The 24,183-nt window shown below is 36.3% G+C and overlaps 1 protein-coding gene across 4 annotated transcripts in view; it reads left to right on the top strand.

Annotated features, from left to right (window-relative positions):
- The window catches only part of CEP170 (centrosomal protein 170), a 101,445-nt gene that overhangs the window by 22,596 nt on the left and 54,666 nt on the right, over positions 1-24,183 (top strand). For all 4 annotated transcript variants that reach the window (XM_084284845.1, XM_084284846.1, XM_084284844.1 and 1 more), the window contains exons 3-7: positions 4,164-4,253; positions 13,488-13,569; positions 14,195-14,250; positions 14,357-14,519; positions 16,649-16,783. In XM_084284845.1, the coding sequence (XP_084140971.1) occupies positions 4,164-4,253; positions 13,488-13,569; positions 14,195-14,250; positions 14,357-14,519; positions 16,649-16,783 (526 nt within the window). The remainder of the gene's footprint in view (positions 1-4,163; positions 4,254-13,487; positions 13,570-14,194; positions 14,251-14,356; positions 14,520-16,648; positions 16,784-24,183) is intronic.

The raw sequence follows: 24,183 nt of genomic DNA, 5'->3' as shown, positions 1-24,183 counted from the left end.
GTATTTGTTTTAAAAGGGGAAAAAAAAAGACAAGGTGGCAACAACAACAAAGTATCCCACATCATTGGTTCCCACCCAAGAAATTATAATTACAAAATACTTTTATTTTTCCACTAGCTTGTTTGTGGTTTGTTGTCCTTTTTCTTTCTCCTATTCTTCCTCCTTTTGTTCCTTCTCTATCCATCACTGGTACACATCATTTTCTGCTTTAGGTCATTAAACTGACAATAATCTCCACTTTTTTAAGGTGGGGAATTAAATGATAATTTTATACCTTACATGACCACACTGTTCACAGGTTGGAAAAATGTAAATGTTGCAACAGTGTAAAAGTAGTGATATGCTTCAAATAATTTATGTCTCGTTAGGTATGTAAGAAAACTGGTTCACACCTCCTCTTCCCAACAATAACTGTTACTCCCTGTTTAATCCAAATAGTTTTTCATGTCAGGAAGAATGTTAAGAGTTGCAACTTTCTAGAAAATGACTAGTTTTCTACAAATTTTGTATTAAAATCCACATATATGTGTTTTCGCTTGATGCTATTGACGTTACATCATTATAATATTTTTATGTTGATTGCAAGAACTACTGTTACTTTTGTTACTCTAACCGTAAAATTTTGTTCAGTATGAAATTAGAGAGGCAGAATTCTCTCATAGATGGTAGGGAAAGTAGAAGCAATTTCTTAAAGACGGTGATTTCTCAGCACTTAGTGTTTTTTGTTAACTGTTTTTCTTTGTCTGTCATTCCTAATATTCCCATCTCTACCACAGTACTGATTTTTATTGTACTTTTTAATCCTTTAGTATTCTACTTGGTATTCTACTTTAGTATTCTAGTATTCACTTGGATTGGCTGCCTACAAGTCACTGTGGCATCAGGCCAGCCATAGATCTGTTCTTGTCCAACAAAACGATTTGTAGACAATGTGTATATAATATACACTACTGCAGATCTGTTTAGCTGAGTAGAAAAGACCAAGAATTCGCTGTCCAATAGGTAGTTAACAGTTCATATGAAACCAAATACCAAGATTAACAAAATGAGTTCTGGCTGACATAATTTTCTACCTTCTGCTACCTAAATGAAGGATTTGAAACACTCCTAGGAAGGATTTTTGTAGCTTTATACACGCAAACCAAGGCTGAGTTCCTTGCTATATGTTATTTTCCTGAAGTTTTGCCATAGCTGGAGAACGTGTGATACTTTTTCCTCACACAATGCATATGTGGTACATTTGATTTTGCAGTTTTCTCATTAGTAAATAACTTAGGTTTTAATGGTCCACGTCTTCAGCTAGTAAGTCTTTAGAGCAAAGCTTAACACTCGAGCGTTTACTCTTTCATTTTACAGAACTTCAGTCATCATCACCTCCAAAAGCAGCTCCCTCTTTGAGTAATATTTTAAATAGAATCCAGTCATTTATGGATGTTAGTTGCTCTCTGTTGACTTTAGGGATAGTAAAAAGAATCGAGGGGCCTGGTGATTTTTGAGAATATTCTTTGTAGCCTGCTGTTAGGTCTACATGCCAGCATGACTGACACCACAATTGCTGAAGGGGGGAGGAACCCACCAAAGGAGAAGCTGATAATGTGTTCTTGTTCTGTATGTATAGCTCTTTGTGTAGGACCTTCCATTCCACTCCTGACAACTTGGTTGTTCTCTTACTGCAAAGCATGTGGACAATGCATGATAAAGAAAGTGGAATTTAATGCTTTTATTCATAATCTCTTGACAGAAAGCATGTTATAAAAGCCTTATTAAAAAGCATTTCAGTTCTGTTGTGTGCTTTATAGAATTAGACCTCAGATCTATGCCTGACCACTATTCTTCTACTAGGGGTTTTGTTCAGGCCTGGGAATACAGATTTACTTTTAACTGTGTTATTTTGTAAATGTATTCAAATGTGGTATTCAATCTTTGTATTAGACTAGCTTCTCCAATACACCACCTTTCTGCGTTTTCCCCTTCTTTTAGCGTTATGTTTAGAAAACCTTTTGGATCTTGATGGTGGAGTTATATCCTTGGAAACAAAAATAAATAACTTTGATATTACTAATAATATAGATTTATTTCAAAAGAAGTATTTTTTTTGTATTCTGAGAATACATTTTAGTAGTATGGATTGTATTGAAAAGTAATGTAAGCTACAAATTTATTTTAACTGAATATGGAGTTTTCCTCTTCATATGTGTACAGCTCTTAGCACAGTTACACTATGATTAAAATTGTCTTCAGTTGTAGATAGATCTTTGTACTGAATCTGGCAGGGATGGAGTTAATTTTCATCATTACAGTATGCTTTGGGTTTGTGACCCAAACAGCTGATAAGACCCTGTTTTAGCTATGGTTGAACAGGGTTTACAGTGTCACAGCCTTTTTTGTTTTTTTTTGCTGCTGCCTTCCTTCATGAGTATCTTGGGAGTGGAGAAGGTGGGAGGGGACACAGCCAGGATAGCCGGCCCCAACCAACCAAACAGATATTCTGTGCCATATAATGATGAGTTCAGCAATAAAAACTGATGGGAGGTGATTTTGGGGAGAGTAGCCATTGCTCACAGACTGGATGGGCATCAGTCTGCTTGTGGGAGATTGTGAGTTAGTGCCTTTGAATCACTAGAATTGTTGTTGGTGGTTTTTTTGTTGTTGTTGTTTTGATTGATTGATTTTTTGTTTGATTGTTTTTTCCTTCTTCCTCTTTCCTTCACACTTCTTAAGCTATCCTAACACAACCCATTTGTTTTATTGCTTTTTTCTTGTCCTATTCTCTTTCACACTGAGGGAGTGGAAAGAGCAAGCAAACGGCTGTGTAGTGCTTAGCTGCCAGCCAGGGCAATGCAATCTTATAAAGAGTAGTTGGGTAGGAATTATATTTGAATGGAATGCAACAATAATAAATCTGAAAGAAACGTGGTATTTCAAAGATTAGCACAATGTTTGGACTTGTAAAGATCATCTGTAAATAATAAAAACATGTTCTATTATATGCAAATAGTCTAAGCCTGAGGAGAGCTGTAATGTGCAGAACTTCAGGTGCTGCTCTAAAAGCCACAGACTCAAGTAATTGTTCTTACAATTTCAAAACTGTGACAAAATATTGTGAAGCTTTGAGGATCTTTTTGTTAGTTTCATTTCCATTTTAACTTTTTTTTTTTTAATAGGAAGTGGTGTGTAAAGATTAGAAAATAACTGATTAATAGCATAATATATATTTGAATAAAATAATTGGGAGAAGTTCAGATTTTTTTTTTCTCATAACCTAGGTAAAGATAGGCTAATTCATTTGCTTGCATTCTTGCACCACTTGTGTGGGAAAGCATAATCTTGATATTGTAGGTTCAGCAGAACACTCACATCAGTGAATTTGATTTTACTGAGCTTTTTTCAATTGAGGAAAGGTTACTAAACCCATATAAAATGAACTGTAGCACTGTATCTTTACCCACTGTTAAGAACGCTTAACTGATGTAGTGCATCAGTGACCTTGCTGTTCATTTGTCTCTCTCTTCCTTTGTCTGTCCTTCCCCCCCCTACCTCCCACTCCCTGTTTATATTCTAACACCCTTTCTATTTCCTGTAGAGCAGAATGGCTAAAATAACATAATAAGTATAAGCAGAAGAGGAGAGAATCCACTTCTATGAGGAGAAAACAAAGCAATGAAAAGTTGGCATGGAAAGGAAGGAAATTGAAGGAAGGAAGAAAAACAGTACTAGCAAGTCACAAGAGATACAGAAGGAATGAGATAAGGGATTCTGAGAATAGAGAGCGTTTCCTTAGGAGTCCTGGATGCATGGTCTTAAGGCCTTGAACTGGCTAATGTGCTGATAACCTGGGATCCTTAGAACTGACAGGCACTGCTGGTGCTGGGACAGGAATGAGCACAGAAGTCATTCTTATCACTGTATAGGTATGGGACCTATATTTGAGGAAACATTAAGAAAATCATTATTCAGAATTTTTTGATTCTGTTATGGGCACCCAGGGTCAGCGTTGGATATGGTTAACTCTCAAGTTAGAGTAGGCCTAATTTTTTTGTATACAGTTTGAAGAAACATGTGGAAAGAACATAATTGCAGTACTCGCAGAAATAGCCATTATTGCTATATTGATCTGTTCTTGAAATGCGTTATTTTATTTTGTATTCTTTTTAATATTTTAGTCACGAAGTGTGGACAAGCAACATGCTGTACTTAACTATGATCCCTCTACAGATGAACACTTGGTGAAAGATTTGGGCAGCTTGAATGGGGTAAGATAACATCAAAAATGTATAGTTTCCCTTAGTCTTTTTTTTTTTTTTTTTTTTTTTTTTTTTTTTTTTTTTTAGCAAGGATGCTATGACTTAAGTGTTCGTTAATATCTTCTTAATGCAAGTTTGCAAATGGATGGAACATTTGAAAGGAAAATGTAATTTTGTGGGGCATCAATTAAAGGACTGGAACAAAGCACCTTAATAAGAGGGCCTTGACAAGACAAAGAAACTCGAATACAAGGGGATATTTAACTTTTAATTTCAAACATAAATGCAGAAAGTCTTAAATTGATTATATGCTTTAAAAAAGAGAGCCTTTCAGTCTCTAAAATTTCTGCTTAAGAAATTGATCTATACTTATCCTGTTTTACACAGAAAAGAATGTTACTGTACTCTATGTGAAAACAAATCCAAAAACCAAATTGCATGTAAACTTATTTAACATATTTTATAGTCGTATATTCTATCTCTGTATCCTTTGTGTCAAAATCTCTATGAATAATGTATAAATGTCAGGTTATTACAAACTAACATAAGACAAATGCAAAGTTATGAGCAAAATGAAGTTTCATATTATTTTACATTTTAAGAGTTTTCTAGGGATTGCATATACAAAATTCTAGACAAGCTTCACCTTTTATAAACATTTTGAATATTGTAATGGATTATTAAAAACTTAGTTGCTTTGTCATATTTTTGTAGCCCTTTAGATATTTGTTTGAGCTGTTTATAGATGGTAGCTATAGTTGGTACTTTCTCAGTTTGTCATGAATGTGCATAGAGTACCAAAAATTGTGAGTTCATCTTTGATAACTACTCATTATCAGTAACTTCCTAAGTATTAATTTCAGTAAGCAGTGCCAAGTTTTAAATGTACATGTGTATATATATATATGTATATATATAAGATGAAGAAGGAATCTCAATTTTACTGTCTGTTGGCATTGACTTTTAACTTGGTGTTTCATCTTGAAGTGCATTTCAAAATACTCGGACTGTCTTTGTTAGTTTTTCTGTATTTTAAGGTACAGACCTTAACATGTATGTAGGCAACTTGGCTTTCCAAAGGGTCAGAGTCTCAACTCCATCTGAAACCAGTGTAACCTGAAAGGTTATATCATTTGAATAGCTGTAAGCAGATGAGAACTTTGCTCCTTAAATATTTAATACACCTCTGCATTTTGAAAGTCAGTACACTGTTTCAAGGAAATTATCAAAATTCAGCTCATAGTAATTTCTTGCTGAGAGACTTGATTTTATTCCCCAATTCTGTGTTATTCTTGCAGTCAACAGGCATACCTGATTTTCATTGCCTTCTCACAAAACTTGAGTTTAATTAAAAAAAATGCACTATCTATATTTTTAAGACCTTAATTTGACTCCTTCATGTATGGTATACAGCTTTCAGTTATTTTCTTCTCTTGATCTGATTCATTCTCAAGTTGGAGCTGTCAGTTAACTGTGTAGCTGTTTACCCAGAGACATCAAAGCAACTCTTCTCACAGTTTGGGGAATATTAAATTATATCATTGCAGTCCTTGTTTCTCTTCTTCACAGTGCTTCCTTTACTGTCTGTTTCCAACTGTGCTTTTTCTTACATACCTCTACCTATCCGGTTTCAAGTCTGAAGAGGAAACATACAATTTTCTAATATGGTACTTAAGTCAAATTGTGTAGTAGAACAGTATATGCAATGCCTCTGTACCCTGCAATGAACTACTAACTAGGCAATGGTTCTTTTAGTCCAGTTAAAAGTTTCAGTGTTGACTGTATTTACCATGCATATTGACATACAGCAATACAAGGCTTTAATTGGCATTCAAAATGACAAAGCATAAATTGGACAAGGGAGGGGGCTGAGACAGGAAGCCAGCAGAACCCTAAAAATCCAGCACATGCCTTCAGACCAATGATCTTGATTTTAACTTTAAATTTTTGGATGGTTATCTTTCTGTGACTATATTATAGCATAATTCAGCCAGCTTCTGTGTGTAAAGGCTGTTTTAAGTCGCCTTTTGGAAAATAGTTTCTGGTGTGGGGATCGGGGAGAGAGCTACTAAATCTAATAGTATCTGTGATAAATTAGATAACATAAATAAAGTAGATAAATTAGTGAGAAAGCTTGCTTGTTACACCGTGGCTGTAACATCTGACTTGGTTTTGGCAGACTTTGTTGATGACTTCCTGGAGAAAATGGTAGCTAAATTCTCCAAAGAGTTGTTCTTCTCAATATAAGCTTTCTTGTTACTGTAACACCAATAAGACATTTCAAAATACATGTATGACTCCATTTTTTTGTGTGCTTACTACACTATTGCTTTTTATCTATGAAATCTGTAGTAAAGTGACATTTGGCTTTTCAAGACATTCAACTTTTTTTTTCATTCTCCTTTTTAATGTTTCTAGGATATAAATGCATGTTCATAGAATCATAGAATATCCCGAGTTGGAAGGGACCCGTAAAGATCGTCAAGTCCAACTCTGGGCACCACACAGGTCTACCCAAAAGTTTACACCATGTGACTAAGTGCACAGTCCAAACACTTTTTAAATTCAGACAGGCTTGGTGCAGTGACTACGTCCCTGGGGAGCCTGTTCCAGTGTGAAACCACCCTCTTCGTGAAGAGCCTCTTCCTGTTATCCAGCCTAACCTTCCATTGCCTCAGCTTGACACCATTCCCACGGGCCCTATCACTGGTGTTTACAAAGAATAGGTCACCTGCCTCTCCAGTCCTCCTTGTGAGGAAGTTGTAGGCTGCAGTGAGGTCCCCCCTCAGCCTCCTCTTCTCCAGGCTGAACAGGCCAAGTGACCTCAGCTGCTCCTCATATGTCTTCACCTCTAGGCCCTTCACCACCTTCGTCGCCCTCCTCTGGACACTCTACAATTTAATGTCCTTCTTGTACTGTGGTGCCCAGAACTGCACACAGTACTCGAGGTAAGGCCGCACCAGCGCAGAGTAGAGTGGGACAATCACCTCCCTCGACTGACTAGCAATGCCGTGCTTGATGCACCCCAGGATACCATTGGCCCTCCTGGCTGCCAGGCCACACTGCTGGCTCATGTTCAACTTGCTGTCAACCACGACCCCCAGATCCCTCTCTGCGGGGCTGCTCTCCAGCGTCTCGTCGCCCAGTCTGTACGTAAAGCCAGGGTTGCCCTGTCCCAAGTACAAGACCCAGCACTTACTTTTGTTAAACTTCATGCAGTTGGTGATCGCCCAGCTCTCCAATCTGTCCAGGTCTCTCTGCAAGGCCTTTCCACCCTCATCCGAGTCCACAACTCCTCCAAGTTTGGTGTCGTTGGCAGATTTGCTCAGAACACCTTCTAGTCCTACATCCAATCATTTATAAAAACATTGAAGAGGACTGGCCCTAAAATGGAGCCTTGAGGGGACCCCACAAGTGATCATCCGCTAGTCAGATTTGGCCCCATTTACCACAACCCTTTGAGCCCTGCCCATCGGCCAATTGCTCACCCATCATATGATGTTTTTGTTAAGTCCAAAAATTTTGTCCAGTAGGATCCTATGGGAAACCATGTCAAAAGCCTTGCTGAAGTCCAAAAAGATCACATCAGCTGGTTTCTCTTGATAGACTAGACGGGTGATCTTATCATAAAAGGAAATCAAATCTGTTAGGCAGAACATACGCCTCATGAACCCATGTTGGCTGGGACCAATGACCACATTGTCCCCCAGGTGTGCTTCAAGAACTTCAAGAATCGTCTTCTCCATAATTTTACCAGGCACTGACGTGAGATTGACAGGCCTGTGATTGCTAGGGTCTTCTTTCTTACCCTTCTTGAAAACTGGTACAACATTTGCCAGCTTCCAGTCTACTGGGACCTCTCCAGATTCCCAAGATCATTGAAAAATAATTGAGAGAGGTCCCGCAATGACATCAGCCATCTCTTTAAGCACCCTGGGATGAATCCCATCCGGACCCGTGGACTTGTATGGATCCAGGCGGAGCAGCAAATCCCCCACATGTTCAGGGTCAGTTGGGAGTTTGTTGTTCCCATCGTGATGGTCCTCCAGTTCAGGCCACCCTGGGTCCCAAAGCCCATCATCAGTGTTGAAGACAGAGGCGAAGGCATTAAACATCTCTGCTTTGCCTTTGTCATTGTCTGTGAGGAGACCTTCCCCATCAAGTAGTGGACCTGTGTTTCCTTTGGTCCTCCTTTTTTCTGTTCACATATCTAAAAAAAAACACAAAAACTTTTTATTATCTCCCACAGACATAACCAGCTTCAACTCTAGTTGGGCTTTGGCCACACGAATTTTCTCCCTACAAACACAAACAGCATCCCTGTATTCCTTCTGTGTCACCTGACCCTCCTTCGAGCAGCCCTACACTTGCTTTTTTTCACCTAAGCTCCAGTAGAAGAGCCCTGGTCAGCTGGCCTTCTGCCCCGCCTACCTGGCTTCTGATATTTTGGAATTGCCTGATCTTGTGCTTTTAGGAGGCAGTGCTTAAAGACTGACCAGCACTGATGGACGCCAATGCCTTCAAAAGCAGTTTCCCAGGTGACCTTGCTGACTAGTTCCCTGAGCAGCCTGAAGTCTGCTTTCCCCATATCCAGGGCTGAAGTTTTGGTGGCAGTTTTCCTTCTGTTGCCATAAATTCTAAACTCAACCATTTCATGGTCACTATGACCAAGATGGCCACCAATTGCCACGTCTCCCACAAAACCCTCTCTGTTCTCTAGCAACAGATCTAGGAGGGCACCTTTCCTAGTTGGCTTCCTTAGCACCTGCACCAAGAAGTTATCATCTAGATGCTTTATGAACCTCCTGGACTTGCTTGTGTCAGCCGTGTGGTGATCCTAATTGACTTCTGGCAAGTTGAAATCTCCCATAAGGACAAGGAGAGTTGAGCTCGAGGCATCTCCTAGTTCTGCAAAGAACAGTTCATCGACATTGTCATCCTGGCTGGGTGGTCTGTAATAGACTCCCACTACGACATTCCCTTTATTTGTTCATCCCTTAATCCTTACCCAGAGGCTCTCAACTTTGCCATCACCAACTTGAAGTTCCACACAGTCCAGCCCATGCTTCACATACATCGCCACCCCACCACCTCGCCTCCCCACCTGTCCCTCCTGAGGAGCCTGTAGCCATCTGTTGCAGCACACCAGCCACAGGACTCATCCCACCAGGTTTTGCTTATGCCGATGATGTTGTAGCTGTGGGACTGGGCCAAGACTTAAAGCCCTAAAGTCCCTTTTGATCACTCTAGGATTTCTTGTTGCTACCTTATCATTACCAGCCTGAAAAACCAGTAGCGGGTAGTAGTCATTGGGCCGTACCAGGTGCTTGACTTTCTTAGCAAAGTTTCTCACCCGAGCCCTGGGGAGGCAACAGACCTCCCTGTGGGTTGGGTCTGGTTGGCATATTGGGCCCTGTGTCCCTTTCAAAAGAGAGTCCCCCATGACAATAACCCTTCTTTCTCTTTTGACAGATGATGTAGCAATGCGGGGGGGTAGGGTGCCTTGCCTTAGGCACCCTCTCCAACTGGGATGGGCTTTCATCTACTTCATTGTTCTGACTGTCGTGTTCTAGAACCTCATACCTGTTACTTTGCTCCATTTCTTCCTCTACCAGTCTGACCTTTTGTATGGTGTGTAAGTTCTTTAATCTTTGAAGAAATTTAAAACCAGCATTGTTGAGTGTCAGTTTCTCTCCATGGTCACCGATTCTCTAACATAGTGTCGCTCATAATCTTGACAGATAACTGTTTTAGCATTGCAACTGATGTTTTCAAAGGTCATCTTTACTTGTTTGAGGGATGCTCATTTTCTCACTAGTCTGTGTGAAATGTTTTAAATAGTGTCTGGTATCTGTGGGTCCAGGTTCTTCAGACACTTTTTTACTCAGTTGCCACTGAAGAGTAACAGTGTATTTTTGTGCTTCTGTCAGTTTCTAGTGAAGAACATAACACAGAGAGCCACTAGTTAGTGGTCAAGTGTCTCAAAATTGTAGGAGGAGGTTTTTCTTACTCCTTTGTCTTATTCCTCAGTATCTTTATGGAAGTTCTGTGTTTCAATTTCCAGGCCAATTGTGTACATGTGAGTGCACATCTGGTTTTTTGGTTGTTTTTTTTTGAGTTGTTTGAAATGCAACCATCACCCTTGGTAAATAATGTTATATTTGGTCTCAAAAAGAAGGTGGTTTACTATACAAGGTTTTTTAATAATGATACAAGTAATTTTCTTATGCCTCTCTTCCAAGTTTTTTGGAGAGTGCCAGATGAAAAGTTCAAAGCAAGTTGTAGGAGAACCATTTATCTACTGGATCTGAGAACCAACTTGTAGTTTTTTATAACGGCATTTTAATTCTTAATGTCATGTGTACATAAACTTGTGTGGCCAGGTGACCTCTAGATGTCCCTTCAAACCTTAACTTTTCTGTGATTTGGTGTTTCATAAAGGTGAGATAGAAGCATATGTGATTCTACAAGGACATGGTATGTAAGGAAGCCCATGGTTTCTCTGAAGACTCAGCATTTTTGTTCTCTCTAGTTTAAAAACAAAACCCAACCAACAAGAGCAGTTCCTTCAGAATTTTACTCTTCCTTGAAAACTGCATTTAAATTGAGTTAGGTAGGTAATTAGGAGGTAATATGGGTATCAACGGATAAGCTCTCCCTTTAATGTAGGCCTGAGGCCTTCTTTCTTCCAAAAGTACTACATGTGTTCTTTCAGTACTGTGGAAGAAAGGTCCTGCTTTTGCTTCATTGGTTTCCACCCATTCTTATCTTCCTTCATCAAGAACAAACATTTATTTTGAGTCTCTGCAATTAGTTTGATTTCCTTCGAGAACGTTTCTGGTGTAATGCACTTTAGCCACTAAAGGTAATTTGAGGGTTAAGGGGAGAAGGCCACTGCCAATGCATAAGACTGTTTCTTTTGAGTTTAGTGAGCCCAATACACTTTCACAAGATGGGCTGGGATTGCAGTTGATGCCCTGGTACCTGAACACTCATATCTGTGTGGCTAATTCATGCTCCGTTCAGAGAAAATGAGACAAGTCTTCATTCTGGACTTTGTATGTCTAGATTTGAAAATAAAGCAAAAAAAAAATTTATCAGATTCACATAATGCTTTATTTCCAAAAAACAAGTAATTCTCCAGCTCATTCTTGCAAATCTTTTTATTTCATACTAAAAAGATGGATGAATTTGTCTTTTCTGAGGAAAGTGTACAGTTTCTAATATAAAATAATTATTTCACCAATATCAAAGGAATCCAGACTGTATTTTCTTCTTTGTGTGTCCTCAAAGCAGTCTGAATTTTGGTAATTTACTGAGATTCAGGCTGTCTTGAGGATATTCTTGGCATGGGTTTTTGCTCTGGACTCTCATAATGTTTAAGTAGAATAAATATGCATTAAATACCGCTCTTAAGTTTTAGCTTACTAACCGGTAAATAGTTGTACCTTTAATTCTTATTTCTTGTGAAGGATACCTACGTCAATTTTATAAATGAGATAAACATTATTTTTATTTAGAAAAAGGACAAAACAGAAGACCCCTTTATTATTTTAGGGGAGGACATAATTTCTATCCTTAGAGATTTCATCTAATACTCAATGTAGATGAACAAAACAAGCGTTTAAAGATTCAGATACTTGGCTTGCCTATCTATTAAAGTTTTATTTTTTTGTGTGTACTCCTAACTTTAAAGTGCTTTAAAGATGCCAGTCTTGAGCTGCTCCAGTCCTTAAAAACGTACATACTGTTGTAGAATTTGCAAGTTTAAAATAGAACGATCCTGCATGGTTGTGGCATTTAGAGTCCCTAAAACTGGCACAAAACAATAGTAAATGTCTTTCCGCAAAGCTCTCTCTGAATGTTTAATCTCCTATCTGTAGAACTAATGTTTGGTTGTTCTAAAAAGTAGAAATGAACAAGAATCTGTATTTTTTTTAAGGTACAGAAAATGATACCACTGATAAATAATTCATAAAATAATGCAACAGACTCATCCAGCTGAACCATAAATATTTTATTTCCCCTGAATTTGTCCTAAATGAAGGCTTTTTAATGATTTGAAAAAGAGGATGAGGGAAATATAACCAAGAAACAAGAGACTGGTCATATGTAACTGGTTAGTCGTATTTCTTATGGGGAAGATGCTACATTCTTGTATGTTTGGATGCTACATTCTTTTAAGGTAAAAGGAGAAGGAAGATTTCAAGAAAGCCCAGGGAGAACATACATGTAGGGGAGAGGAGCTTTGAGTGTAAGTTCAGCTTTGAGTTTCAGCCTTGAGGAATAGTTTGAGGCAAAATGCTGTGCAGAAGCTTTTTCTCAGCTCATATGGTAGACGGATTCTTCAAGGATCTGAGTTCCAGAATTAAGTTTAATGTCTTTTTTTCCTTTGAAAATTGATGGTATTGTTTGCCAAATCTTCCAAATTACCTTTCTGAGATCCAGTTTGATTTTAACATGTATAATTCCTCCTCCTTCTTGCTTCTGTAATTAGCTGTTGTCTACACCTCAGGTGTTCTGTGGAAGTTAATACCAGTATCTTTTTGTAAGCTTTTTGTTATTTGTTGCTGTTAAGATTGCCAGCCACACAGACTGCGAGGTCTGAATTGTTCTGTACTACCTCCTAACAGCCAACTGATGTGGCTGGTGAAATAAGGCAAACTTTCAGGTACGTAAATCCTTCTTCACATCCCAGAAAGCTTGTCTGATTTCTCCTGCTGTTTCCAACAGTGATTTGAAGGAAGGGAGGATTAGTTTTGGTACAACAACTGAATTTTCAAAAGACCTTGTTAAGACCGTGGAATTTGCCCTGTTTTGCTGCTAGCTGTTAGAATAATTGTTTCTGCTTACAAGTGTTGTTATATCTGTTGCCGTTCAGGAGTCGCAGTACATTGAGTTATTTATCACTGGTATGTGGAATTATTTGGATGCAGTAACTTGGTCCATGTTTGTTTTCCATTAAGTCTTTTAACAATGTTTAGAAATGATAAACTACCTCAGAACTTATGTATATAATATGAAAAGGTGCACAAATGTAATGGTATGTCAATTCTGACAGCTAATTGAGATTGAAAATGCAAGCTACAAAAAAAAATAATGATGTTAGATGCTAATTTGAGGTAACATTGCCCAGTGAATCACTGGTAGAAAATCTGCAATGCTGAAAACATTCTTATAAAATTAGTTTAGTGACCTTTTTTTTTTTTCAATTTAACAGTATCTGTCTTCATTTATTTCTAGACATTTGTGAATGATGTGAGGATTCCAGAACAGACATACATCACTCTGAAGTTAGAAGATAAGCTGAGATTTGGATATGATATCCTTGTCATAAAAAATGCACAATGTGCTGACATGCTTTTCTTGCTGAAAAGTATGTTTGCATTAAATGAAATGTTCTCATACTATTAGAGAAGCAACTTTGAAATACCTGTTTCTTTACGAGAAAATCGCAGGTTTTGGAATACCATGCCTTGGTCAGAAGTATTGATAAAGTACATGTTGTTGTTTCTTAACAAAAAGAAACATTGATTTTCAATTGCTATTTAAAACCTCTGTATAGCTATTGCTGTAACATTCTTAACATGTAACTTTTGTGTTGCAAACAAACATTACTTTGAGGCAAATAAGAAAATTCTTGTATTACAGGAAATTGTATGCAAATTGTAAAGATTGCAAGTAATTATTCAGCAAACTACTAAATGAAAACAAAAGGAAAACTTATTGCAACATTAAGGTATCTATTCAATGTTCTATTTACAAGTAGTAAATAATTATATTGTGCATTTGCTTTCAGAAGTACATGTATTATTGTGCATTCTAGTCTGTACAGTAATAGATTTGTAAAACAATTGTCACTACTGTAATAGCAGAATAGACTACAGAACTATCGCCTTTGCAGAAAGTTGTCTTGTGAGTTGAGCGTTTTCCTTAGCATTTCCTACATACTAATCTTTTTACTGTTGTCAGAGGAGAGATGAGAGTACCTGAAGAAGCACTTAAGGTAATAATGGACCATTCCTAGATGTTTTTCTGTCATTGCATAGTTACTGGTAAAAGTTTTTTACATTCTTTGAGATAATTTATTTATTTATTTAACATTACATTAGCATGAAAAATTTACAAGCCAACTCCAGTTATCCCAAAAATCTTCAGAGGCAGAAGGGTCAAAGCAAACTAGCTCCAAAACTACAGAGTCCAAAGGAACAGACTCCACAAATGAAGTGCACAACAAGACTACTGAAGCACTGAAATCTGAAGAGAAATCAATAGGTAAGGTGCATTTTGGCAGCAAAAAAATGTAAACTTTGAAAGGTTATTTATTTGCTTTGTTGGGGTGCCTTTGAAATTGTTCAATTAGATGTAGAAACATCATGTGAAATATTAAATGTATTATAAGAATAATTAATAACTTTCTAAATTTAGTTTCTGCCTTTTTTCCTAGCATCCACATGTTAAGAAAGCTCCTAAAGGATTCTTTTTAAGCAGCATTTAACAGATCTTTGTATTTCTTTTCTCAAGAATCAGAAATTTCCAGTATCTATGGCAGTAAAGTGATGTGTTTTTTTTACAGTTGAATTGTACAAACTGTTCCTACTGTTCCTATAGGACTATTTTTCGTTTTTTTCACCACCATTCCCAAGTGTTTTCCTTCTTTTGATTTATTTTCTGTTTGTTTATTTGTTTGTTTTTTGTTTTTAATAGATATTAGCAAACATTGTTAGATGATAGGATGGAATTTAAGCATTCTATTGTACAAAAATGGTGGAAACTAGTTTCTATCTTGTTTCTACATCATCTTTATATATGTTTATATTTAATATTTATGTATTGTGTCATGGTGGCTTTGCCACAGATGTCTTAATGTTAAGCAAGCCACACAACGAAGTTGATTGTTCATTTTAGGAATTACCTGACCATAATTGCTTGCTGTGCTACAAGCTACTACAGGAGATAACCACAAGAATGAGAAAGGAATTGTGTATTGTTGTGCTTTTAATATTATTCTGGCTAGGTCTGACTTCTTAATTCAAGGCAGTTACAACATCGTTTAGGTTGAATCCATTCTTCTGGAAGGCTTACTTCAAGTAATTCTCTCCACCACCTATAGGACTCAGTGGTATAACTAACTTTTGGCTAATCTGACATCCTATTAAGGATACATAAAGCCTAGCCAATAACTTAGTATTCCTATTTAATATTGCTTTCCAGCATTTAGGTCCTCTTAAATTTTTATAGTGAGCACAGTGGGTTTTCTTCTCAGCTTCGCTTTCTCTTTACTATTCCAAAAATAACAGTAAAAGTTAATGATAGAGTTTTATATTTGACTGCAACTTATAAGCATTTTGGGAATTGATTCTCTCACTGACTGTATGCAAAGCTGTTTCCTATTGCTAATTCAGTGCACGAGCATCAGCCACCATGTTTTTAAAAACAATTGAGTATTAACTGAAGTGTTTTTTTGTCCTTTTTTGTTACTGTTTTGTTTTAAAAGTAGTTAATATCTTCAAATCATGCTGCTCTTTGGCATGGCTATGAAATTATATGTAACTGTTGAATAAAAACAACGAAAATCATGGCAGACAAAGCAATAGACAACAACTAAGATGGATTTGAACAGGTCATGTTCTTTTATATAAAAACTTCTTAAAGTATCCTCAATACATATGTATGATACTGAAATAGCTAAATCTCAGTAGCGTGAATATCCTCTCAGGAGTTCAAATCAAAACTAATCCAGTCAATTTATCATGAAGGTACAAATCTTAATTATAATGGTGTCTTTCCTTACTTAACCTTTGTGTTCAAGTGTGTTTAATCATGTTTATGTATCCTATATAACAAACAATTTTATTGTACAGCAGCTTGTCTTCTGTTTGTTTCCTGTTTTATTTTAAAATTGTGCTCACTGATGTTTTACACTAGGTAACTTTCAGCACTCTGTAGTAGCTGTCAGTGATTTGGAACCTTGGCAGCACTGCAAAATTTGATCAGTTTTTTCATGCTGTGAGTTCAGATTTCAACAAAAGGTCAATGTGGGTAAAAGTGAGACTCTTCTCATAGAAATGGCAATGAACAGCTTTTAGGAATGTACTGCTGTACTGATGACTCCAAACTGAATGCAGAAAATAGTGTTTGCAGACATCAGGGTAACAATAAGAGATGTCAGCTGCCTTTGCAGAAATGTTTGTGCCAGAAGTTTTGATCAGGTCATTAGTAAGCTTTTATATTTAGAACTCAGATCACTTATCCAGCCTCTAAGTTGGTTGCATGCAACCAATTCAATTCAGCTTCCAGGAGAAATGATCCTGGCAAATCACTCTCTCTTCTTGTTGCTTGAACCTAAATACCAAAACTAAACAGAAAAGCAATTTCCTCTGCTGTGGGCTTTTTTTTTATAGATCTTTCTGCCATGCCTCGTGGTACACCTCTGTATGGACAGCCAGCCTGGTGGGGTGATGATGAAGCAGATGAAAAAAGTGGTTGTAAACCAGACAGCAAACGTGAAGAAAAAATACATGAGACAGGGGCTTCGGGTAAGTTTATCTTTTCTTTTTCTTACTCTCTCTTTCTTTTAAATATTTGTAGGGCTTTTGCTGCTTAGTGGAGTACATGTATTCTGAACTAGAGAACTAAATGGATATCAGTTTTTCTAAGTTCCACAGATGGGTTGCACAGATGAAAGCCTACTAAAATTTAACTTTGAAAAGTTATTCTCAAGGAATCAGAAATTTCCAGAGACCAATTTCAGACAAGATACATCACTTTTCTAGTATCTAATACTAGTTTTGTCAGTAAATATAGAAATGTTTCCAGAACCAGTGTCTCTTTATCAATTTAGTCCATACCTGTCATTTCATGTACTAAAAATTATAGATTAAAGTGGGATATTTTAATAAAATCACTTTTTTTTTGTTTTGTTTTGCTTTTGACCCTTGGCTATATAAGGTGATCCGTGCTAACTTTCTGTCATGTAATTTAGTAATGTTGTATTAGCAGGAATTGCATTTCATATTTTATGCAGTAAAGATTTACATAATCTAAAGATAAACTGTTTATCAAGTTTATTTCCCCATAATACATATTTTTTTAGTCAGCTTGTCTAGTTGCAGTGTGTGTTGCCAAAACCTAAATCTCAATGTCTATAATTAGGCTCCTAAATCTATCATCAGACATATAAATAAAGTGACTGCTTTTCTAATAAAGGGCATAGCTTCAAAACTTACTGAAGCTGGGGCAAAATTCAACCTATCTTTGTTTAGCTATTTAGGTGCACATTTAAGGCTCAACTGTTTTAATTTCGGAGTTCTTTAAACTACTGAGGTGGGAGTTTCTCTCTTACTATAATGGTAGTTGCTGTGGTTATCATGAATCCTATTTTGCAGGAATTGGAATAATCTCTAAAACAAGTGAGAACAAACTAAACACTTCTGTGTAATGAAATCAACTCCAACTCCATAGCTATCTTTTTCTTACTAGTCTAAATTACTCATGACTCTGACAGTAAGTCGTTTGAGATTTGGACTAGTAGAAGGGAAACCAGGAGAAATCGTTTAGTGTAGCGATAGTTGTGCAACTAAAACAACTTTGTTGCATAGGAAAACAACTGGGTCATAGTGGAGTACAGTTGTAGGACACTTTGTTTGTGTCAAAGGCTTGTCTACTGTAGATGGTGTTAGGCGCTATTGTGTGCTACTATGGAGGCTTTTTAAGTACGGAATTAATATCCTGCATTAGAAATCTCTGGTTCTATAACTCCAGTTCAAATCCATGTTCAGTCTAGAAATGTGTTCCTCAAATGCTTCTAAGCATTCTTAAGGAATACAATCTTTTTTCCTAATGTCAATAATAATGGAAGGCAGACTGTTATGTGTTTTTTTGTTTTGTTTTGTTTTTTTCTCAAAAAATATATGTCATCAGTTACAAAGAAAAATAATCAAGCCCTTGCCTTCAAGTTATACCATTCGTACATTTGCTAGCCAAATGATTCTTCTCTCTTTCATGACTGGAGGAAACATTAACTGTCGTCTATGATTCCTCTGACTCTATTCCTTGCTGCATATACTAAAAAAAGGGTTGGTAGTCTCTGGTATTTGTGTTTTTATTTCTTTGATGACAGTCACTGTGCCAAAGCAAAATAACAAAAATATGAAATCATGATGCTTTTTCTACTTGCATATATCTATCTACATTGTTTTAGTTTAGAAACATGCAGGTTGTTTACCCTCATTAAAAAATAGATTATTAAAAAACATCTGGAAGTCTGTGGTTTTGATGCAGTACAATTAACAAGGTCTGACACAATATTCCAGCTTCTATTTAGTAGCTATGTTTGTTATTTTCCTTTTTTTTTAATTGCTTTTTCAGAAGCAATATAGCATCAAGTGGTTTACAATGTTTTTATTCACTTTACCAAGAGTCTTTTCACAAAGTGATCAGTGCTTCTGTCTTAGTTCTGAGTTCAAAGAAAAATAAGATGTTGACTTTGTCTCAAACTAATCAAGGAGTTACAGTTTGGTTTCGTATTCTAGACACAACTACATTGACGGGGATATTTTTGAAATAATTTGTCTTGGTGAAGTAATCATAAGGATGGATAGATAAGATGGACTAATTATTTCTGATTTTTCTTTTTTTTTAATACACATGGGGGGGTACTTACACTTTTTGCAGAATACTTTAATTTCAGAGGATGTGTAAATATGTATAGAAGAGTGATTTCTTTCTCTCTCTGTCACTTAATCTCTTACTAATGGCACATCAGTCACATGTTTCTCTTCATCTGGTTTTCAACTGTTGTGGATGTTTTTCAGTGGTGTTGGCAGAGAGCCTGAGAGGACAGACCAGATAAGAAACGGTATTTTCCTCCTCAGTCTCCAAACACTAATTTCATCTGTATAGAAGCATACAGAAAATATCCTAAAGGTTTTCATATGATTTTAAAATAAAGAGATAAGTTTTACAGGCCCCTGTGGCCTACAATTAAATTCCATACAACTTCCATGAAGTTAATTTTCAAGAAGTTTGTAGTTTCTTTATGGGCTTATGTCTTATAACATAGCTGAGTATAATAATTGGAAGTCACTAAAAAGAAACAATGAAAGAAAATCGGAAACTTCACAAGACCTTAATGTCTGGATATTTTTGAACCAAAAAATAAATTTTAATTTAGCAAAAACTGTTCAAAGTGGATGCAGTTATTTGTTCTTTTATGTGCTAAAATTATGTATTTAAAACACCAGTTTGGAGCAAGGTTCTTGATATAAACTGCCTACAAGAATTAATTACAGATGAATTAACTTATGTAAGTTCTTAAACTTTTTCTTAAGTAACTCAAATACATGAAGCATCATGTTGATCATTCTAACAAATTAATGCTGTGAAGAATTTGCTTTATGCTTTAATGATTATTCCCTGAATAGAAAAGAAGGCATGAATTATAACAGATGGGGCAAGGTTTAATGAGGAGATTCAAATGGGAGATTTGTTTCTGCTAAGCCAACTATAGACAATTAGTCTTTACAGTCTCAAGTTAATAGGATTATTTTAGTGTTACTGTCTTTCTGTCTCAATGGAAGCTCACTAATGGAAGTTATTTGAAAATGGAATAGAAAAGCCTGGAAAATTTTAAAAAGAAAGAAAACTTTTTTTTTTTTTTTTCCCAGACGTGCATGTTGCTTTAATTTAATGATCCATGAATCTACTAGCCCCAATTCAAATCATCTGTTGCATATAAACTGATGATATGACATTGTTTTATTTATGCTCCAGCTGTTAAGCTTACATGTTAATGACAAGTTTCCTGGGTGTGTAGTTAATATTCTGGCCATGTGTTATATTCTCACTTCCTGGAAAAGTAAAAAAAAAAAAAAAAAAAAAAAAAAAACCATTTTCTGCTAATCTAATTAGTACTTGTAGAATGTTTTATCAATAATACCTTTACTGGAAATCTAAGAAAAGGCAGAAGTAATAATTTTTAAATAGGTTTTAAGAGCCTGAAATCCTTTTTTTTTTCTGTTTGGCATGAAGTACTTTTTGAATTCCAGCATTGTGTAACTCTATATCAGATTAAATGTTCTTACATACACGAAAGAGTCATTCTAGGCTAAAGCAGGCTAACCAGTATTTTAGAAATATCGGTGTAAGCCGTATGTGTAAGAGATTATGTGCATGTATTTAATCAATGTTAACATTAAAGTTCTGAGAAATTTGTTCTAGAATTTTACTGAGTTTTGGCCTGGAATACATGCATGTGCTGCACTTGCTTTGCGAAGATAGAGAAGTGAATGTAGACACTATGCACCAGGGAGTGCTCAGAAATTTTTAGAGCCATGACTACAATATATTTAAGATTAGTTGTTTTCTTTTGTTCAACTCCCTGAAAGCATTCATTTAAGTTATTTATTATGAGAGGTGGACATATCTATATGATACTACTTTGTATTTTTTAGAGAGCAATTCTGATACGCTTTGATTAGACAGGATATGATGACATTAGAAGACAAAGGTTGTTTTCTTTAGTATTAGGTAAATCATTTTATGTGTTCTTCACAATTTGGCTTTAAATATCAAATGAAAAATAATGCTGTTAGACCACTGGATTGCTTCAGAAACTAAAAGCTAAGTGTAATATGGAAAGAAGAAAAAAGGGAAAAGGGGAATATTAACGAGCAACTGAAAGCACTGACTTCAGCCAAATATGAAATTAAATACAAAAATATTCGGGGATATTGTATAAATGTGGCATTCTGGCCTCTTTTCATACCTTCTGAAAATAAATATTTTGCTCCACATTTACACAATTTTTTTTCAAGAAGAGCTGTGTAAATTCCAGACAATTTTATTTTACAAGTTTTGTTACAATTTTGTCCTTCTGCCTTAAAAATACAGAACTTTTTAAAAGCATCTGAACACTGGAAAATGTTTTCTAAGATTTTACCCTATATTTGCTGTTGATAATAACTTCATATATGCACACACTTTCTTGTGTATAGGATAGATATTGAATAGCAGAACATCTGCCACATCCGTTGTCTAGGTTGTCAAGTAAAATTTTAACGTACTGACTAGCTGTGTGTTTGATATTTTAAGGGAAAAAAAAAGTCCTAGAAAGTATAATGCTGTTAATGTTGAAAAGTGAGCGTTGGTTTTACATGGTTTCCCATTTAGTGAGCTCTGGATGTTCTAGGAGACTATTTTATTAATAATCATCAAATGCCTGTACAACAGCGACATTTTTTTCTTCCTTGCTTGTCCTGTAGAAATCATCACACCGTTCTTTTGTAGCTCTAGTCTGTTTTAGAATGAGAGCTCCTTCTTTCAGATGCCTATACTTTCAATTTCACAAAATTTGGATTTTCTTGCTATATAAGTACTCTGCTAGTTCTGTTTATAAATAATAATTATTGCTATTACAGAGTTGTGATGACTACTACCTTAAGAATTTGCTTGAGGTTTATCTGTTACATCTATTTATATTTGGTCTGATAGACAATTTCCTTTAGCTTTGCAGATGACTTTATAATAGAAATTCATTGTAAAGTAGCCTTATCTTTGTGTGTATATATAGAAAGCAATAAGGGCTTGTATTTAGTATTTCTGAAAAATTCGGAAGAGTGATTTAGATCAGTATTCACCTTAAATTTTTGTTTCATCCTTGCTTTCTATTGCTGATTCTAATCAATGATTATGCATTTAACTCTCTTAAAAATGCAAATATTTCCGACTGTAAACAGTATTTTTAAGTAACTAACGTTAACTTGTACTTTGGATATTTCTCATAAAAATAATTCCTTCGAATTTTTCTAGACTGGAAATTGTTTTACATTTGTAATCCACTTTCTCAATTCTTTTGAATAAACTAACTGTCATAATTTAGATTTAAAAAGCATTATATCATCTGTTTAAATAAAAATATTAGAATCAAATATTAGAATAAAATAGTATAAACAGTTGACTTCAAATGTTAAATTCATTGCAGGGAAATTTTACAGAAGATTTTTCTTGAAGTTGTCCATCAATGCTTACAAACCAGTGTTAAAGACGCACTCAGCCTTAGCCTACCACACCTCTGATGTGTTTTGGCTTCAATCTTAACCATTTTCAAAAATCAAAAGATGGCGATGAACCAATGATTTCATATATTCTGAAAAATATTGTTTATTGTCTGGCCAGTAGATTACACTTTCCAGGCCCCAAAGTAGAAATATTTCTTTAAATACAGTATCTTGGGAAACAAGAATCTCATGAAGATCAACAAGAAGTGTGAAGTCCTGCACCTGGGAAGGAGCAGTCCCAGGCATCAGTACTTGCTGGGGGCCACCCTGTTGGAAAGCAGCTCTGCAGAAAAGGATCTGGTGGTCCTGTTGGACATCAGGCTGAACACGAGTCAGCAATGTGCCTTTGCTGCTAAGGAGGCTAATGGTATTTTTAGCTGTATTAGGCAAAGTATTGCCTATTGCTGGCAGGTCAAGAGAGGTGATCCTTCTGCTCCTTCAGCATAGTTGAAGGTGCACCTGGACACCTTTCTGTGTCCAATTCTGTTCCCACTCTCCCACCTCCCCAGTACAAGCGAGACCTAGACAAACTGGGAAGAGTCCAACAGAGGGCTTCGAAGACAAAATGATCAAGAGACTGTAGCACCTCTACTATGAGGAGAGCATGAGAGAGTTGGGACTGCTCAGCATGGAGAAGAGAAGGCTCAGGGGAAATCTTGGCAATGTATGTAAGTACCTGAAGGGAGCTGCAAAGAAGACAGAGCAAGACTCTTTTCCATGGTGTCCAGTACCAGGGCAAGAGGTAGTGGGCACTGAAACACAAGCGTTTCTGTCTGAACATCAGGAAGCAGTACTGTACTGTGTCAGAGCACTGGTGTAGGTTGCCCAGAGAAGTTGTGGCGTGTTCCTCCTTGGAAATCTTCAAAAGCCATCTGGACATGATCCTGGGCAACCTGCTCTAGATAGAACACTTAACCCCGGGTCTTCTAGAAGACAAGTGTCTGTAAAATAGATTCATCCTTTATTGCTATATCTGCTGTCATAAGAGTTTTCAGGTTGGAGGATGCCATTTCTCAGAACGTGGTGTAGTCAGGTGCTGTTGTAGTGCATAAAATGTACCTGCCAGGGATGAGGTAACACAGGCTGGTTTAAGAGCTGACAGTATAGGGGCTGGTTTAGAAAGAACTGGTATCAGTCAAACATGTTAGCAGGGGTATTCTTAGCCTGCAACAACAGAGTTTAAAAAATGTCTGAATTCTAAACATCTTTTGGGCTTGTAGCAGCTACTTATAGATGAAATAAAATAACTGTGTACCTGCATTAACGTTCTTTAATCCTATTGGTATGAAAGCATGGTGATCAATAAAGAATATGGACTTGTGTTATCCCTACCTAACATCATTCTTTTCCAACTTTTCTAGCTATTATGCTGTTAGTTCCATTTCTCTTTATCAAACTACTCTCCTCTTTTATTTCTTAAGTTTTACCCTTTTCCTAAACCTTCACAAGAAGCAAATGTTTGCAAAGAACAGCATAGGTGTATTAAACTGTCCTGCATCCTTGACCCCTTAAACTCCTGACTTATAGTATGCATGTTTCCATTGCTACCTTATTGCTTAATTATTTCATACACAAATGTTAACTGTGTCAGCTGATATTTTTAGCCCCAGAAATCTCTTAATTGCATTCTTACTCCTTTTCTTGGCAATCTAATTTGATTTCTTAAACATCTTAATGTGGTTCATGATAAATCACGTAGGAACTATTCAGAATTCTTTGCTGGAACGTAGCTTGCCATTGCTGCTAACATCTCAAGCATCTGTTGCTTATAGCACATCTTTATACCAGATATTTTGGCTGGCTTACTGCTTCATGAAATGCAACCAGAAGATTTGTTTTCTTAAAGACACATCAATAGCTTTGCTAGCAACCACAAGAAG

This window comes from Netta rufina (assembly GCF_964035555.1).
Source record: "Netta rufina genome assembly, chromosome: 3".
NCBI classification, from domain to species: Eukaryota; Metazoa; Chordata; class Aves; order Anseriformes; family Anatidae; genus Netta; species Netta rufina.
This window is presented reverse-complemented; position numbering and strand designations above follow the sequence as displayed.